Source organism: Saimiri boliviensis, chromosome 8, assembly GCF_048565385.1.
Source record: "Saimiri boliviensis isolate mSaiBol1 chromosome 8, mSaiBol1.pri, whole genome shotgun sequence".
Classification (NCBI taxonomy): domain Eukaryota; kingdom Metazoa; phylum Chordata; class Mammalia; order Primates; family Cebidae; genus Saimiri; species Saimiri boliviensis.
The window spans coordinates 2,531,306-2,549,987 of NC_133456.1; the positions used below are offsets into that span (position 1 = coordinate 2,531,306).

Consider the following 18,682-nt stretch of genomic DNA (forward strand, 5'->3'; position numbering starts at 1 on the left):
ACGACGCCCCGCCCACTGGCGAGAGACGGAAGTACACGCTTTTAAGAGAACCGGAAGTGCGTGGTCACGCCCCGCGCATGCGTGCATCCGTGCGGCTCCCGCTTCCCGTACCCAGTCACCCAGCGTGAAGGCGGGGACTGCGGCCGGACGAGGCCGCCGGGTCCCAGCAGGCCCTGCGCGTCACGCCGCCGCGCATGCGTCCTTGGCAGGTCCGCTCGCAGTGAGGCGGGGCGAAAGGACGTTTTTTATCTTGCTCCCGCCTCTGTTCTTCCCCCACCTGCCACGTACAGACTCGGAGTTCTTGCTAGGCTCGTTGGGTCAGTGCGATTGGCCGGTGCCCGCGCGAGCCTGGGAGCGAGGTGCGGCAGGCGCGGAGGGCCGCCGAGCGGGCCGTGACCACCGCCCCACCGCGACGCCCCAGTCTTTGGAGACCCGCAGAGAGACGGCGGCCGCGGCCTCCGCAAGCCGGTACGACCGCTGGAAACTGGGGGTGCGGCCGCCGTCTCGGAGGAGGCCGGGAGACACGGAGGCGCTGGGAGGCCGTCGCTCGAACCGCCGGGCGGCCGGGGTCGGAGGCGCGCTGGGGAGGGGCCGGAGGGAGGAGGGGGCCGGAGGGAGGACGCGGCCGGAGGGAGGACGGGCCGGAGGGAGGACGGGCCGGAGGGAGGAGGGGGCCGGAGGGAGGACGGGGCCGGAGGGAGGAGGGAGCCGGAGGGAGGACGGGGCCGGAGGGAGGACGCGGCCGGAGGGAGGAGGGGGCCGGAGGGAGGAGGGGGCCGGAGGGAGGAGGGGGTCGGAGGGAGGAGGGGGCCGGAGGGAGGACGGGGCCGGAGGGAGGACGGGGCCGGAGGGAGGACGGGCGGGCCCTCGCGTGGGGGGACCGGCGGGAGGGCGCGGAGGGGGAGGGGAGGAGGCAGCCCCTGGCCGCGCTGGCAGGCGGGCGCACCCCGAGGGCTCCGGCAGGCTCCGGGGTCTCGGGTTGAGAGGAGGGGGGCTTCGGGAGGTCCCCGAAGGAACTCGGAAGGGTGGGAAGGGTGCGGAGTGGGGCCTATGGGAGTGAGTCGATTGGGGTCGCTGAGTCGGAGCACCGTGCCTGGGCTAAGTCGGCGCTTAATGAAGCGCCAGCTGGAGGCCCGGCCTGGTTTTATAGTGGTGATTATACCTAAGTTTAGGAGTTTGCTTGGCTGGACACTACAGTAAGTGTTTTAGATGCACTCTCTCATTCATTCGCCGCAAGGGTCCCTCCACGTTCACATACTGTGATTTCCGTCTCGAATGTGATCCAAGTGAGCCTTCGAGAACTTCAGACCACGTAGCTGCTAGCGGCGGTCTTTACCGTCTTGGTGCACGGCCTCTGAGGCAGGGTTTGAGGCCTCTTAAAACAGTCTTGGGAATCCTTGCAGGTTGACTTGGCTTACTACTGTTCACTGAAGGAAACTGCTCCCCTCAGGAGGTGCCGAAGCCACAGCTTCTGAAATTGAGCAGGGTCTTACCCTTAGACTTAGAGCCAGAAGTGTGGCCACTGAACCTAGATCCTGGTTCAGGAGGCAGGCTTTTTATATGACCTTGGGCATGTCAGATTATTCCCAGTGCTGAGAAGAGTGTTCCCGTTGGAGGGTTACGTTATGCAAGTTAGAGGCCGAGTCGTTTCTGGACTTAATAGCGGGAGGGGCAAGGACAAGATGGGAGAAGAGCTGCTTGTAGGGCTCTTACTGGCAGTTAAGGAACTAATTGTTAATAGCAGTTTCTACTTTGGAAGAGAAAACGAGTACCAGAATTGTGTATATGAAGAAATGTTGGGATGGGATTTCCCCCTGAAGGGAAACTTTGGTTACACACTTCTGTGTTTACTCTGGGGAGGTGACTGCACGAGCTCGCGACAGCTTTAGAAAAGAAGCATTGGTTCCTGGCCACAAGGTGTTTACAATCAATGGGAAACACAAAAAGTAAATTTGCAGGCAAACATGAGAGAAAGTATACATGACTCAAATGTTAAATCCATCGACATTGGGCACCAACCTCCCTACCGCAGTCAGAAGAACATATCATCAGTTATATTCGAAGCTGGAATTTTTTTCTTAATTAGAAGTGTGTCTGATGGAAGTCACTTCTAGCTACATAAAGAAGGTACAGTGTGAAGGTCTGACGCAAAACTGATCTATATTACAGCTTTCTTCTCCCGCTCCGTTTATCAGAACTTTATTATTCCTCATCTTCTGTGCACGGAAGAAAAATTCTTTAAATACTGTAGGCACTTTTCTAGGCGCTGCTGGGAAAAGATAGATAGTACCAGCTCACTGAAGCTAAGCACTGGTTCCTTTTACATTATTGCTGGTTTACACATCTTATAGGAAGGAGAAGGTAACAAATACGTTGATTTATTGAAAGGTCTTGGTTACTCTTAGGCTGCCAGAGCAAACAATGGAATATTTACCATCTTGGTTTAGTAATTATACTTCAGAGCTTGGTACATAGTAGGTATTCAGTAAGTATTTCCTGAACTCAGAAGGCAAAGAGTAGGTTGTATGAAGATTTCTGTTAATCACTGTTTTCATGAGTCCATTGTGAGAACTGACAGATAAAAAGCTAATTATATTCTTATTTTGCATTAAGATAAGCAAGGCATACTTAGAGTGGAATGCAGTCCTCTGTATTCTGCATTGACTTTAGAGTGTTATATTTGGTTTTAATGATCGATTTCTGTAAAGAGTTATTAATATCTATCTGTTCAGAGCATGGTTGGGGTGGGGTCCTAAAGATAATTCATTTAAGGACTAGTTAGATGAAATGACCTAGGGCATTTGTATGAAAAATAGTAGGGAGTAGGGTATTAATGTATAGTATTTATGAAATTGGATTCATGAAAACTTTTTTCAAGTACTTGAAGGGTTGATATGTTGGAGGAGCAGGTGAGTGCTTTCACATACCCCAAAAGAATAAAGAATAATTGCAGAGAAGTGTGGTGTTAATGAAACAACAGTCTTAGGAGGAGGAAACAGAAAGCTGTTATTATGAAGGTGGGAAGTTGAAACTAGAATGTTGTCGAACACTTTAAAAAGTCTCAAGAGATCATTTTCTTGGGGCAGGAGGAGGAAGGAGTTGATGCTTAGAAAATGTTCAGCGATTATAGATGACATTCAGGAACATCTTGGCCTTGAGAAGAAGAAATATTAACCCATTATTTGATCATAAGTATATCCTAGCAACCATTTAACTTGCTAGAGACCTTCAACATTATTTTGAATTTAAAATTCCACAGTCATGGCCTGATTTGGTGGCTAACGCCTATAATCCCAGCACTTCGGGAGGCCGAGATGGGTGGATCACTTGAGGTCAAGAGTTGGAGAGCAGCTTGACCAACATGGTGAAACCCCATCTCTACTAAAAAATACAGAAATTAGCCAGGCATGGTGGCGCATCCCTGTAGTCGCAGCCACTCAGGAGGCTGAGGCATGGGAATCATTTGAACCCAGGAGGCAGAGGTTGCAGCTAGCCGATATTGCACCACTGCACTCCAATCTGGGTGACAGAGTGAGACTGCATCTCAAAAAAATAAAAATAAAAATACACAGTCATTACAGGATAGTCATACTGAATAAAATTAAAGATTAAAATAAAACCTAAGGGAAAATTCTGTAACAAGTTACTATTTAGCGTCTGTTTGATACTGTCTTATTTAATAAAGCATGCAGTCCAAATCATACCCACCCAGGTGGGAAAGTTAGGGAGTATGCAGCACAGTAGTGGATGGTCTTTAAAAGTTCAGGTCGGTATTACTAATTTGTCCTTTCTCCTCCAGTTCCTCCACATAGAGAGGAAATGAAAGAACGTACTCATGAGGTCTTTCTCAGAAAAACTTGAGGCTCTATTTAAGTATTCACTCTTCAGAGTTAGCATTTATTGTTGTAGGATAATAGAGTTTTGAAGCCAGTATTTATTTTTCCCTTTATTTAACAGCTGTTGAATGACTACCAGTCTGCTACGCACTCTTGTAGGCTCTGGGGATGTGGAAAACTTCCTACCATCAAGTGGAAAAGACTATAAAAAGTTATAAATTTTTAATGTCTCGTAGTGTTAAGTGCTTTGAAGAAAAGCAGGATAAGATAATGATGGGGGGAGCCATTTTAAATTGGATGGTTAGGAAAGACCTCTCAAAAGTTAACATTTGATAAGTAATCTGAATCATGTGAGGGCTACCAGAAAGGTTAAAGACAAAGGGAAAACTGGAAGTGTGGGTGTAACAGGGGTGAGTGAAGAAGAGAGGTAGGAAATGAAGTTAAATACTTGGTGAGGGGCCGGAGGCCAGATGGTCTTACAGGTCTTGGTTTTTGAGATGGGAATGCATTGGAAGGTTTTGAACAGAATGATACTAGGTTTTACTTAACAGGATTAGCTCTGGTGTGCTGGGATTAGATTAAAAGTGGGCAAAGGTAAAAAGCAGGTGAGCTGGTTAGGAGTCTTTTCCAGTCATTAGGTAAGTGATAATAGGTGGCTTGAATCAAGTTGATAGCAGTGAAGGTGCTGAAGTGGTTGGACTCCAGAGTTATTTTAAAGGTAGTGGCAACCATATTTTGTTGGTGGTTTGGATGTAAGGTTTGAGAAAAAGATCAACCAAGATTTTTTTTGTCTTACACAACTCACAGGAAGTGAGTGAGATCGGGAAGCCTATAGGAGAGGCATAGGTGGAAGATTAGGAATTTATTTTTATGTAAAGAAAAATCTAAGTGGTAAAGTCAGATAAACAGTTAAACATGTAGCTAAAATAATAGTAGACATAAAATAAAAGCTTATTTTATTATCTCTACAGTAAAATAATGTTGCCTCCAGGCCATTTTAACATAAATATGGTAACATGGGGATAATGAATCTTCTGGAGGCCAGAGTTTCTTAGCATCTAACAGTAACTCTCAACTTTTAAGAAATGTTTTGTTGTTTAATTATCAAAACCACTTTTACCAGTCTTTGTCTAGAGTTCTATATATAGAACATCCTGGAGTCCACCATGAACGGACAGTTGGATCTGAGTGGGAAGCTCATCATCAAAGCTCAACTTGGGGAGGATATTCGGCGAATTCCTATTCATAATGAAGATATTACTTACGATGAGTTGGTGCTAATGATGCAACGAGTGTTCAGAGGAAAACTTCTGAGTAATGATGAAGTAACAATAAAGTATAAAGATGAAGGTAAGAGTGTTTTTAAAGCTATTTTTCAAACTTTGTTTATTTATAAAGAGACAGAGCCTCTCTGTTGCCCAGGCCGGAGTACAGTGGTGTGATCATAGCTCAGTGTCACCTTGAACTCCTGGGCTCAAGCAGTCCTCCTGCTTCAGCCTCCCACAGTGCTGGGATTACAGGAATGAACTACAGTGCCTGACTTTAAAGTCTTAAGTATTGTATGTGTTATTTTGCCCATTTTTATTGGACTTTTTTTTTTTTAATCATTTGAAAATAGCTAAGTGGTTTATTAGAAGGGAATTTTAAGTGTTAGAATATTTTCACATTTATTTTTACAAGCATTGTTTTCTCCTTTTGTCCATATAATTCTGGTTTGTTTTAGCTTAAATTTTTTTTTTTTTCTGTTACTGTTTTCCAAAGTGAAAGAAAGGTTGTAGTATGTATTGAACGAAGAAGGATTTCATGGTCAACTAAGTATGGGGAAGCTGGTTTAAACAAAGACAAAAGTGTTTCTTTATTGTAGGAATTTTCAGAATATGTAATGTGCTTATGTAAGTTTTCAAAAATTTGTAGTGTGCAGTGTTCCCAGACTCATTTGTTGACAAAACTCTTTTTATGGAAATAGATTTTGCATGAAAAATGTTTTAGCAAATACACTGATTAGAATTATAGTACTGGACTATGTTTCCTATTCTTTAACCTGCCTTCTTTGTTAACATCTCTGCTGAAATTTTCTCTTTAGGTGGTTACCAGTGGGGTGTGTGTGTGTGTGTGTGTGTGTATGTGTGTATGTATGTATATATATAAAATACATATATATTAATATACACACATACACACATTTTTTTTGCACTTCAGGTTACGGGGTACATGTGTAGAACATGCAGGATTGTTGTATAGGTGCATACATGGCAATGTGCTTTGCTGCCTCCATTCCCCTGTCACCTGTATCTGGCATTTCTCCCTGTGTTATCCCTTGCCACCCTTCCTACTGCCCTGCTGTCCCTCACCTATTCCCTGCCAGCAGACTCCAGTATGTGATTTTATCCTGAACTGACTTGCAGTGTATTTCATCTTGACCTCAGTATTTGGCATTGCTATCCACACCATCCTTGTTAAATACTTTTACCTCTTAACATCTCTGACACTGCTTAACCTGATTTTATCACTAATAATAATACAATGCATATCATGTCTGTGTTAGTGTTGGCTTAAAGTAATGCCAGCAGATATAATTAGAAATCTTACAATCTGAGTGGTTTAACAGTCGAGAAATCTTTCGGATATCCAGGCTGAAAGAAGCTGTTACCTTAAACACGTTGTTCATAAGCTCACCGTAGGCATTGACGTTGGCAGGCAGATGAGTGAAGATGGAGTACGAAGAATCATATGGGAGATTTTACTCACTGATGGTGTTGTATGTGATTTTTGCCCTTATCACATTGGTCAGTACCCAGTTACATGACTCTAAGAGGCAAATTGGTTGGGAAGTGTGGTCCCTGGCTGAGCAGCCACTTTGCACAACTTATACTGTGGAAGAGAAGAGTGAATCACTGGTGATAGTTAAATTGGCCATCTAGCTATATGTATATTTCTCCTTTCTTTTTATGATGTGTAGTCTAAGCACCCAAAACACATTTTTGAGAGTTGCCCATGTGAAACAATAAAGGAGAACAATTTTTTTCCTGTTTTCTTCTGCTTATAATACATTGACTTTCACCTCTGTGACTTTTAAATGTGTGCCTTAATTTAATCAACCGTTTTTTTTTATTTTTTTTAAAGTCAGGGTCTGACGCTGTTGCCTAGGTTAGAGTGCAGTGGCATGATTATACCTCACTGTAAACTCAAACTCCTATCCCCTAGCAGTACTCACAACCCAGCCTCCCAAAGGCATAAGCCACCATTCCTAGACTACAATTCATATTTTAACTTTTTTTTTTATACAAAGTCCTAAGAGTGCTTTTTTTGTTGTTGTTGTTAAATTTTGTTTTACTTGACAAATAATAGTGGTGGTACATATTTATGGGGTACACAGTAATGTTTCAATACATATAATGGGATTAGATCAGGGTAATCAGTATATCCATGGTCTCAAATATTTATGTCTTTGAATTAGAAACAATCTGTGTTCTCCTTCTAGCTATTTGAAATTATATGTTATTGTTAACTGTAGTCATCCTATAGTTCTATAGAACACTGGAACTTACTCCTTCTATCTAGTTGTAATTTTGTGTCTTTTAATAAATCTCTCCCTAGCTCTGTTTTTCCCTACCCTTCACAGCCTCTACTGTCCTCTGTTCTGCTTTTTACTTGTATGAGATCAACTTTTTTTTAGCTTCCGCAAATGAGAGAGGGAGAGCATGTGGTATCTTTTTAACTAAATGTCTTCTAGTTCCATCCATGTTGCTGTGAATGACAGGACTTCATTCTTTTTAATGGCTGAATTGTATTCCATTGTGTATATATACCATATTTTCTTTCTCATTTCATCTGTTGTTAGACACTTAGGTTGATTCCGTATCTTGGCTATTATGAATAATGTGCAGTAAATATGTGAGTGCAGATGTCTCTTCAATATAGTGGTTTGCTTTCCTTTAGTTAAATCCCAGTAGTGGCATTGCTGAATCATGTGTTAGTCCTATTTATAGTGTTTTGAGGAACCTTCATGCTGTTCTCCGTAGTGGCTGTACTGTTTACGTGCCTACCAACAGTGTATAAGAGTTCCCTTTTCTCTGCATTCTTGCCAACATTTGTTATTTGTCTTTTTGATAATAACCATCCTAACTGGGGTGAACTTCATTGTGGTCTTCATTTTCCTGATAGGTGTGCATTTCCCTGATGATTTGTGATGTTGAGCATTTTCTCATGTATTTATTGGCCATTTCTGTGTCGTCTTTTGAGAAATGTCTGTTCAGATTATGTGCTGATTTTTAAATTGGATGATTTGTTTTCTAGCTGTTCAGATGTTTGAGTTCCTTGTATATTCTGAATATTAACCCTCTGCCAGATGAGTAGTTGTATTTCCTCCCGTTCTGTAAGTTCTCTTTTCACTCCGTTGATTGTTTCCTTTGGTATGCAGAAAAATTTTCCAGTTTGATATAATCACATTTGTTTATTTTTGCTTATCTTATATTGACTATGCTTTTGAAGTCTTGTTCATGAAATCTTTTCCTGACCTATTAAAGAGGTTATCTTTTTCCTAACGACTGTTCTCGGTGCTTTTGTCAAAAGTCAGTTGGCCATAGATAACGTGGATTAATTTCCAGGTTCTCTATTGTGTTTTATTGTTCTATGTGTTCTGTTGATCTGTTTGTTCTCTTGGTCAGTGGGTCTGTTTTTATGCCAGTTCTATTGGTCTATGGGTCTGTTTTTATGCCAGTCCGTGCTTACTGTAGTTTCGTAGTGTGTTTTGAGGTCAGGAAATGTGATACCTTCAGCTTTGTTCTTTGCTCAGTATTGCTTTGACTGTCTGGGGTTGTTTGTAGTTCTATACAAGTGTTAGGATTTGTTTTCAAATTTCTGTGAAGAATTTTACTGGTATTTTGTTAGGGATTGCATTGGATCTGTAAATTGCTTTGAGTAGTTTTGTCATTTTAACAGTATTAGTTCTTCTAATCTATAAGCATGGGATATCATAACATATGTATGCTCTTCAGTTTCTTTCACCAGGATTTTTTTTTTTTTGTAGAGATTTTTTACCTTCTTGGTTATAATTATTCGTAGATATTAAAAAAATTTTTTTGTAGCTGCAGTAGATGGGATCGCATTTTGTTGTATGTGTCTAGAAACACTACTTTTTTTGTTTTTATTTTGTATCCTGCTGCTATTGAATTTGTTTACTGGTTCTAAGGGTTTTGGTAGAGTTGTTAGATTTTTGTGTATATGATTGTGTCATCTGCAGAGACAGTTTGACTTCCTCCTTTCCAATTTGGATACCCTTTATTTTTTTCTTTTGCATAATTGCTCTGGCTAGTACTTCCTTGTCTTTAAAAATTTTTTTTTTACTTGATAACAGAGTCATGCTCTGTCTCCCAGCCCAGAGTGGAATGGCATGATCATAGCTCCTGGAAGCCTTGAACTCCTGGGCTTAAGCAGTCCTTGCAACTCAGCCTCCTGTGTAGCTGAGACTACAGGCACACGCCACTGCACTTGGCTGCTTCTTATTGTTTGTCAAAATGGGGTCTCATTGTGTTGCCCAGGCTGGTCTTGAACTCCTGGGCTCAAGTGGTCCTCCTGCCTTGGCCTGCCAAAGTGCCGAGATAACAGGCATGAGCCACTGCGCCTGGCCCTTAACTGCCTTTTTTTCATTTGAAGATGCTTTCCTCTTACCTCAAACTGACCTCATTGATGGGCGTTCTCCTAACTACCTTGTTTTTCTTTAGGGTAGCGGTCAGCAAACTTTTTCTTGAATGGGTCAGAGATAATGAGTATTGTAGCTTTGTGGGTCACATAAGGCCTCTGTCTCATCCTTTTTTTTTCACAACGTAAAAACCATTCTTCATTCACAGACCTATAACGACTAAGGGATTTTGTCCCTTGGTCACAGTTCGTGGACCCTTAGCTGGAGGTGTCCTTGTTGCAATTTGTTTTCCACATTTAGTTACAACTTTGTATTTTGTGGTGTTTTTAAAGGTTTTTTTTTTTTTTTTTTTTTTTGAGACAGTCTTGCTCTGTTGCTTGGGCTGGAGTGTAGTGGCATAATCTTGCTCACTGCAGCCTCCGCCTCCTGGTTCAATCGATTCTCCTGCCTCAGCCTCCCAAGTAGCTGGAATTAATAGGCACATGCCACCACACCTGGGTAATTTTTGCGATTTTAGTAAGACAGGGTTTCTTCATGTTGACCAGGCTGGTCTTGAACTCCTGACCTCAGGTGATCCGCCTGCCTCACCCTCCCAACGTGCTGGAATTACAGGTGTGAACCACTGCCCCCGGCCAAATAGTTTTTGATTGTTTAGATTTGTATCCCTTAGATTCTGTTAGACACTATGGTGGAGGGATGGCTTAGGTCAAGTTCCCACCATCAGAGATAGTCTGTTTCTGTTGTAGGATTCAGAAAAGAAAAAAAGTTATAGGAAGTTTTCTTCTTTTACATACATACTTTATTTTCTTTTAAAAATGTATTCATGAAGGTTGAACATTAAACAGGTATGTCACGGAAAGTAGGTCTGGCTATAAGGAGCTAAAACAGTTACAAAATTCTCAATTTTGTCGTCTTGGTCCAAAATAAATCTGCCTAATTAGTGTTAAAATGGTGCAGCAGAGCATCCCCGAAGTGGTCTTGCGGCCTTCCCGGGACAGAACTCCTTCCCAGCCAGTCGTTTGTGAAGATACCCTGGAGAGTCCCCTGAGGAACTCCTGTCTCTGGCTGCTTTTCCCTTCTTGCCTTCTTTAGAGAACATGTTTTTCCTTTAGCCCCTTGAAAGCTTTTGACACATGTGATTGGTTTGCTAATTACAGTATTCTTTATCCCTGAGATCTGAGGGATTTCATAGTCTTAAATATGCACCGTTTTGTATTTATAAATATTTTTCTGGGGAGAGTTGTTTTCATCTTAATATCAAAATGGTCAGTGACCTGAAAGAACTTACTGTCTATCCAGTCACTAAAGCAGTTCTGCAACAGTAGTGTTTTACTGTATCTAGGATTAAGATGTGAACTTTCGGAATCTTTTTTTATTTCTTTAACTTTTGGTAAAATATTTAAATTTTTTGGAATGAAAAGATTTCAGTCTAAACCAACAATTTATGATACTGCTATCTATGGATCTCTTCCTAGTGACTAATAAAAATTAAAGCACTTAATGCATTAACTTTAGCTACATTTTTTCATGTGGATATGTGTAAATACCTTGCCGTAAGAGTAATAAGCAAAATTGATTTAGTGTGTTTTTGAACAAATGCATTTTCGCTAGACGAACCTTTAAAGTTTAAGGTTTTCGTGGGAGAGTCCAACTATGTTCTACAGTCTACACTTTGGATTTTTAATTTTGTATGTGTCCTAGTTTACTGCTTATACAAATCTGAAACTTTTTTTTTTTTTAATTCCAGATGGAGATCTTATAACAATTTTTGATAGTTCTGACCTTTCCTTTGCAATTCAGTGTAGTAGGATACTGAAACTGACATTATTTGGTGAGTAAACTTTCTAATAAATTTGCTATTCATTGTATTTTTATTAAAGATGTTTGGCGTTTTTTCCTTTTAAAGACTCATTTAAGCAATAACTTATTCAAATATTATTACATTTATTTGCATTCAGGTAGTTGTTTTAGATTACTTGACGCTTATGACTGTATGTTTTAAGAAAATGATGGAAGTTTAATTCAGTAAGAACAGAGTGTGTTAAATACTTTTTTTTTTTTTGAAATCAGATATAACTTAGGTATCCCTGTTATAGTATTATAGTTTTAATTTGGCTGTATTAGAATTTTTGAATTGTAATTATCTTCCTTCACATTACAGTATGTTGTTACTTATTCTCAGGGCTTACCATGTAAGTCTGATATATTAGACCAGTAGTCCCCAGTCTTTTTGCGCCAGAAACTGATTTCACGGAAGACAGTTCTTCTATGGATGGGGGCGGGAGAAGGTTTTGGGATTTAACTGTTCCACCTCGCATGTGCAGTTCACAATAGAGTTCACACTCCTATGTGAATTTAATGCCACTGCTGAACTGACAGGAGGCAGAGCCCACCACTTACCTCCTACTGTGTGACCTGGTCAGGTTCCTAACGGGCCACAGACCAGCACGGGGTTGGGGACCCTTGCTTTAGATAGTATTTAGCCAACCTTAACGTGAAAACCAGCCAAGGCAAATGCAGACCAGTGTCAGTTATGAACAACCTTAACGTGAAAACCAGCCAAGGCAAATGCAGACCAGTGTCACTTATGAATAACCTTAATGTGAAAACCAGCCAAGGAAAATGCAGACCAGTGTCAGTTATGAACATTGATACAAAATACTATGTAATATTTATAAATCAAACTTGGCAGTGAATATTAAAACACACCATTGTCAAGGTTGCTCACCCAAGGAGTCTTAAGATTGCTTTAAATTAGAAAATCAAATACTCTTTTCCATATAACAGATTAAAGGAGAAAAACTGAATCATCTCTATAGATAAAAACCATGGACATTTTAATTACATCAAAAAGTCAGCAGACTACGAATGAAAGGGAATTCTTTTACCTTATATGGGGGCTTTTATTACATAGAATAACTTCTGTATGTCTAATATAAAAGGATTATAAATGTAACTAAAATACCAATTATAATTACATACAACAAAAGATAGTGGGATAAATCAAACATGGCAAGATTGTTTTGGATGAAACATAAAACTATTTAAAATCAAGTAGGGGAATGGGTTTTGAGGAAAGGTACTCTAGGAGATTTAATTATGTCAATGTTGTTTCATTCCTTGGTGGTTAGGAGCAAAGATGAAAAAAAAATTAAGGTTTGGCTGAGTGTGGTGGCTCATGCCTGTAATCTCAGCACTTTGGGAGGCTGAGGTTGACAGATCATGAGGTCAGGAGTTCGAGACCAGCTTGGCCAACATGGTGAAACCCTGTCTATACCAAAAATACACACACACACACACACACACACACACACACACACACACACAGGTAATTAGCTGGGCATAGTGGCGTGGGCCTGTAATCTCAGCTAATCGGGAGGGTGAGGCAGGAGAATCGATGAACCTAGGAGGTAGAGGTTTCAGTGAGCTGAGATTAGGCCACTGCACTCCAGCCTGGGTGACAGAGCAAGACTCTGTCTCGGGGCAGGTCGTGGGGGGAAATCTTAAGGTTTAACAAAGATGGGTGTTTAGTAAGTTTATCTTGTATACTTGAAATGATTTGTTAAAGTTTTAAAATTATATTCGCACTAATGAAGATACATTATGTGTATTAGGGTTCTCCAGAGGAATGGAGCCACTAAGATATATGGGAGTTTTTTAGGGAGAATTGCAAGGTGATTACAAGGCAAAGTCCTGTGGTAGGTCATTTGTAAGCTGGGGAAAGAGAGAAGCTGAGGCTGATAGTGGCGAAGTCCAAGTCCAAAAGCTGAAAACCAGGGAAGCTGACAGTACAGCCTTAGTCTGTTGCCCAAGGCCTGAGAGTCCCCTGGAAAGCTGCAGATACAAGTCCTAGAGTCCAAAGGCCAAAAAACCTGGAGTCTCTTGTCCTGGAGTCTGATGTCCAAGGCCAGGAGGAGTGGAAGCAAGCGTCTGGCAGAGGAAGAAGAAAGAGCCAAAGATGCAGCAAGCAGACTTACCCCATCTTCTTCCGTCTGTTTATCAGAGTTGTACTGGTAGCTGATTGGATGGTGCCCGCAACACTGAAGATGGGTCTTCCTCTCCTGATTCACTGACTCAAATCTCAGTATCTCTGGCAACACTCTTACAGATACAACCCCAAACTGTACTTCACCAGTCATCTAGGCATTCCTCAATCTAATCAAGTTGATACCTAATATTAACTTAATTTAAACTTAATCTAAACTTTTAATTGAGTATAATTTGAAACATAGTGTTCTTAAACCCACTAAGTAGATAATAACAGATTATAGGCCATACTAGGAATGTAAGTGCAAGGTTCTTAAAAGTTCTGGTGAGATGTACCAGTGTGCTCCAAAGATCACCAGGAACATACCCCTAGTTAACAGATTTGGGTTTTCTGAGTTACTGCAGCAACAGAGAATGGATACCATGGAGAACAATAGGATGTCTTATGGGTATGTTAGAAAAGGATTTTTTTTGTAGGGCTTGGGTTTGTGTTAGCTGATTTTGGGTAAGGTTCGAGGAGGTAGAGCTTTGCTCTGCATTGAATGCTCAGGAAGTGGAGATGATTCTGTGATAGGGTATCTTACCAAATCTTACCTAGAAGGTGAGAGGAATGAATCTTCCTAAATCTTACCTGGAAGGTGGGAGGAATGAATTGAGGCTGAAGCTGCAGTTGGTAAAGCAGTAGCAGTCATTGGCCAGGATAGAAGGTGGTTGGGTCATTTTTCTGATGTGGTCAGTGTTCTTGTTTTTGTCTGAGTTTTGACATGATTACGGACTCTTGATCTATCACAGATTATAATTTTTTGTAATGTTGGTCTTCTTTGAAACATTTTACGTTCAACAGGAGAACATCACAGCCTACCTGTGAGCGCCAGGCCTTACTGTACCAGACCAGTTTCTGGCTGTTAGGAGCTGTTTTTCTCCTCAAATATTGGAGGAAAAAACAGCGATACCAAGTGAAAAACCAAAAACTAATTGATGTAGGTAGGAAATTGTATTGACTTCATAGCTATCCAGGGAGTGTGAATTACTGAAGAGTTTTCTTCTAAAAGATTATAATTGGTGATTTGATGTTTGAAACATACTTAACAAAGAATGGCCCTGAACTTTTATCTTCACATAGATGTCCTTTTCTAATTAGGTACTTCAGGAGTTTGTACATATGTATACTGGCAATGCATAAAGCATTTTAGTTTATTTTTTGAACTCCTGTCTTGATGTTTGCTATCAGAGCCTTGTGTCACTTTTTTATTTTTTTCTTTTTCAAAATAACCTGAGTGGTGGCAATGTTTGTTGCTGAATGAAGGATTTCATTTTTTTTTTCCAGTCAAATAAAAGTCACTTGGACAAAATGAACAATAATTGAAGTAATGTTGCTTTCATTAAAACAATCACAACCATGATTACTGAGTAATCGCTGGCATTTTGTGGCTTATATTCTGCCTCTGAAAGTAGCTGCTTTGAAGGACAGTTGTGATGTTGATAAGTTCTGCATATATTTTAAAATGTATATTTATTTAAAAAAATTTTTTGAGACAAAGTCTTACTCTGTTACCTAGGCTGGAGTGCAGGCTGGCATGCAGCGGGGTGATCTCAGCCAACTGGACTTTCCCTCCCGGGATCCAGCAATCCTCCCACCTCAGCCTCCTGAGTAGCTAGGACTACAGGCGTGTGCTGCCACACTTGGCTAATTTTTTAAGGATTTTGTAGAGACTAAGTCTCACTGTGTTTGCTCGGGCTGGTCTTGAATTCCTGGGCTCAAGCAGTCCTCCCACCTTGGCCTCCCAAAGTGCTGGGATTACAGGTGTGAGCCACTATGGCTGGCCCTGCATATATTTTTTTAGCAATTTCTTTTAAGATCAACTATTTTAATTAGCTGTTTTTTTTTTTTTTCCCCAAGACGAAATTATGCAAAGGGGATGACAGACATATCAGTAATGTTACATCTTTAAACATTTTATGTATAGAGTAAGGTATTTTTGTATTTTAAGAATAGCATGAAATGAGGTTTTGAACTTATATGAATTTTATTAAATTTAATAATTTCTACTAAACTTAGTATATTCTATTAATAGCATGAAATGAGCTTTTAAAGTTAAATGATTGGTATTAAATTTAATAAGTTCTGTTAAAAAGTAAAGCTTTCTGTTGGATTATTTATTTTATTATAGTTGGATTTTCCTACTAAACCTTTTTACCAGTAATGCCATAGGTCATAGGTCTGGCATCAAGAAAGACTGATGAAGGCTTCTTTTTTCCAAAATAGGTTATTAGCCATAAAGAATTTCTTTTTTTTTTTAAAGTCACTTCAGTATCTTCTTTTTGTTTTTTTAAAGGAATTGTATATATTTTCTTTGTTGCATATTATTTATATACTTATTCATGAACTTCTCATTTTAAGCAAATAAATGCTTTTATTTCAGTTAATGGCCAACCAAGACCCCTTGAATCAAGTCAGGTGAAATACCTCCGTCGAGAACTGATAGAACTTCGAAATAAAGTGAATCGTTTATTGGATAGCTTGGAACCACCGGGAGAACCAGGGCCTTCCACCAGTATTCCTGAAAATGGTAAACTCAGAATCCATTATATTCTCATTTATTGTTCTTACATTTTTTTTGCAGGTTTTTAAAACCTGTTTTTAAGTAGGGAAGGATGGCACCCCAATGTCTCTCTCTCTCTTGTTCCTTCCCTTGCTTCTCGACTAGCGTTCATGCCTGTGTTCCTAATTCTTGCTGTTCATCGCGATCACTGGAGGTTTCATTAGACCAATTCCTGGATCGCATCATAGACTTACTGGAGTGTAGGGCCTGGAAATTCCATTTTTGAAGTGTTTTCTGGGTGATTCTTTTACAACTAGTCTCGGACTTTGAGGTTTATTACACAGGTCGGTTTTCAAATCCTTTTGACTCATGAACCCTTTTTAATATAATAGATAATGAACCTTAGGAATTGAAAATCATTTCATGAGTTTTATGTAATATTGGAAGTAGTTTCAACTAAAAAACACTTAGATTAGTATTGTACATTAAAAATGATATGTTGTAAAGTTGAAACATAATTTTTTTTTTTTTTTTTTGAGACGGAGTTTCGCTCTTGTTACCCAGGCTGGAATGCAATGGCGCGATCTCGGCTCACCGCAACCTCCGCCTCCTGGGTTCAGGCAATTCTCCTGCCTCAGCCTCCTGAGGAGCTGGGATTACAGGCACGCGCCACCACGCCCAGCTAATGTTTTGTATTTTTAGTAGAGACGGGGTTTCACCATGTTGACCAGGATGGTCTCAGTCTCTTGACCTCGTGATCCACCCACCTCGGCCTCCCAAAGTGCTGGGATTACAGGCGTGAGCCACCGCGCCTGGTGAAACATAATTTTTAATAATAATATTTAAAGAACTGATTTTTCCCCCATTTTACAGATGACATGTGCTATTTGTGTTAAGATAAAGCAAGATGTGTCAACATTTGGAATGGACATAATTTTGCACCAAGTGTGTTTTAAAATGTGGACTGAAATTTTAGTATGTGTTATGGCTTGAAAGTAGAGTTAAAAAACTGCTTTCTTTTTTTGTTTAAGACTCTTAAATGTTGCATTTAAAGAAAACTTTTTTACAAATTCTTTGCTTATAATTTTCATATGTTTAAAACTGTTCATATTGTGAAATAGTAATGTAAAAAATCTCTGGATTGCTGCATATAAAGGACTTAACACGAGATAATTTTTGTGGAAATGGCATGTATTCTATTTTTGGCCACTAAATAATTTTGGAGTTTTTGTTTTCTGTCTTTATTTTAGTTACAGTCTAAATAAAGATGTATTTTTTCATCATTTCTCTCTTCCTAACTTCTAATAGTCATGTGGAATTATGTTAATGGTAGATGCTTAATAAGTATTTGGTGATTGATTAGTGATTTCTAGTTCCACTTCTATTTCAGAACATAATGGAGATTTGCTGAAATACTATAATGAGATTCTCTTGGTCACGTTATGATGAAACCTTTTATATTTCAGGTCAAAGAAGGTTTCCTATTCTGAACCCTACCTCTCCAAACAAAAAGTTCCAATTTTAGATCAAGAATTGATGAAGAATTTAGACCGTTTTTTCAGAAGAATTCGTAGATGCTGACACATTTGCATATAATATCAGGGGATTTAACCGTCTGCAGAATATTAAGAAATGTAGATGAGAATTTAACCAATATAGCCAGTACTGTGCAGAAATTAGTTACAGTAGCCCACATTCTACTCAGAGGAATAGATTTATGAGTTTTTTGATTTAGGTGAAACTTTTTCTTCACCTATTCTTGCTTCTATATGTACTTTTTCTTTATTCTTTGTTTCTATATTTATGTATATGTTATTGTTAGCTTTTTACCTGTGTTAATGTAAAAGATGTTAAAAATGGTTTCTTTTCTGCATCTTGGAAATTATGCCACATGCTGTTTCTTTGTCTGGCCACCTTATAGTCATTGTGTCCTGTCTCATGTATTTGATGATAAGATGATATAAGAATAATGCAATCCACGTTTTTTTTTAGAGATCTGATTTCTTATTTTTTTTTTTTTTCTCATGCACTTAGTAAGATAGCTTACCTCTTGGCCACCTGGCTTCTGTGAAAGTCCTTAAGCTTCTAAGCTCTTAAAACATATTCCAATTTAATAATCTGCTTGTGAAGAAAAAGAACACACATAAAATAAACCAGCCCCCGCTGCACCCCACATTAGAAACTGAAATCTAGTCCACAAAACGAAATTACCAATCAGCTATCAGTGCTTTTTTAGAACCTGCGGCTTATCCTCAGCAAGAAACATGACCACCTGTGGTTTTCGTCTCTCATTACAGTGGTTCTTGGATGCTTGTTTTCCTCTATGAGGCACATGATGTGTAAACTACCTTAGATACAAGATTGACCTGTTGCAGTATCTCCAACATTTAATGGAGCAAGTAGTAGGACATATTGTGTGTTTCCTGATGGTTTAGTTTGCGATAAGTAAAAGCAGGCATAGGTAGTGAGATGGAAGGGAAACAGTCTGTAAGACTGGAATGGTATGCTCTTGGGATCAGAGGAAGGAAATTGGTAGGGAAGATAGATAACTGGTAGACACATTTTAAAGGTGTACTTCTAGGAGTTTTTCCAAAAATTTAGAAAATATATGGGTATCCTGTAATGGTATGTTAGGAATGAATGAGAGCTGGCAGCCAGTGTGTGCTGTGGATACT

At 39.9% G+C, this 18,682-nt stretch overlaps 1 protein-coding gene across 3 annotated transcripts in view; it reads left to right on the forward strand.

The window, feature by feature from the left end:
• Positions 1 to 201: 201 nt before the first annotated feature.
• The window catches only part of TFG (trafficking from ER to golgi regulator), a 36,047-nt gene continuing 17,566 nt past the window's right edge, over positions 202 to 18,682 (forward strand). For all 3 annotated transcript variants that reach the window (XM_039477655.2, XM_039477656.2, XM_074403574.1), the window contains exons 1-4: positions 202 to 468; positions 4,960 to 5,186; positions 11,225 to 11,308; positions 15,888 to 16,034. In XM_039477655.2, the coding sequence (XP_039333589.1) occupies positions 5,003 to 5,186; positions 11,225 to 11,308; positions 15,888 to 16,034 (415 nt within the window). In that variant the 5' untranslated portion in view covers positions 202 to 468; positions 4,960 to 5,002. The remainder of the gene's footprint in view (positions 469 to 4,959; positions 5,187 to 11,224; positions 11,309 to 15,887; positions 16,035 to 18,682) is intronic.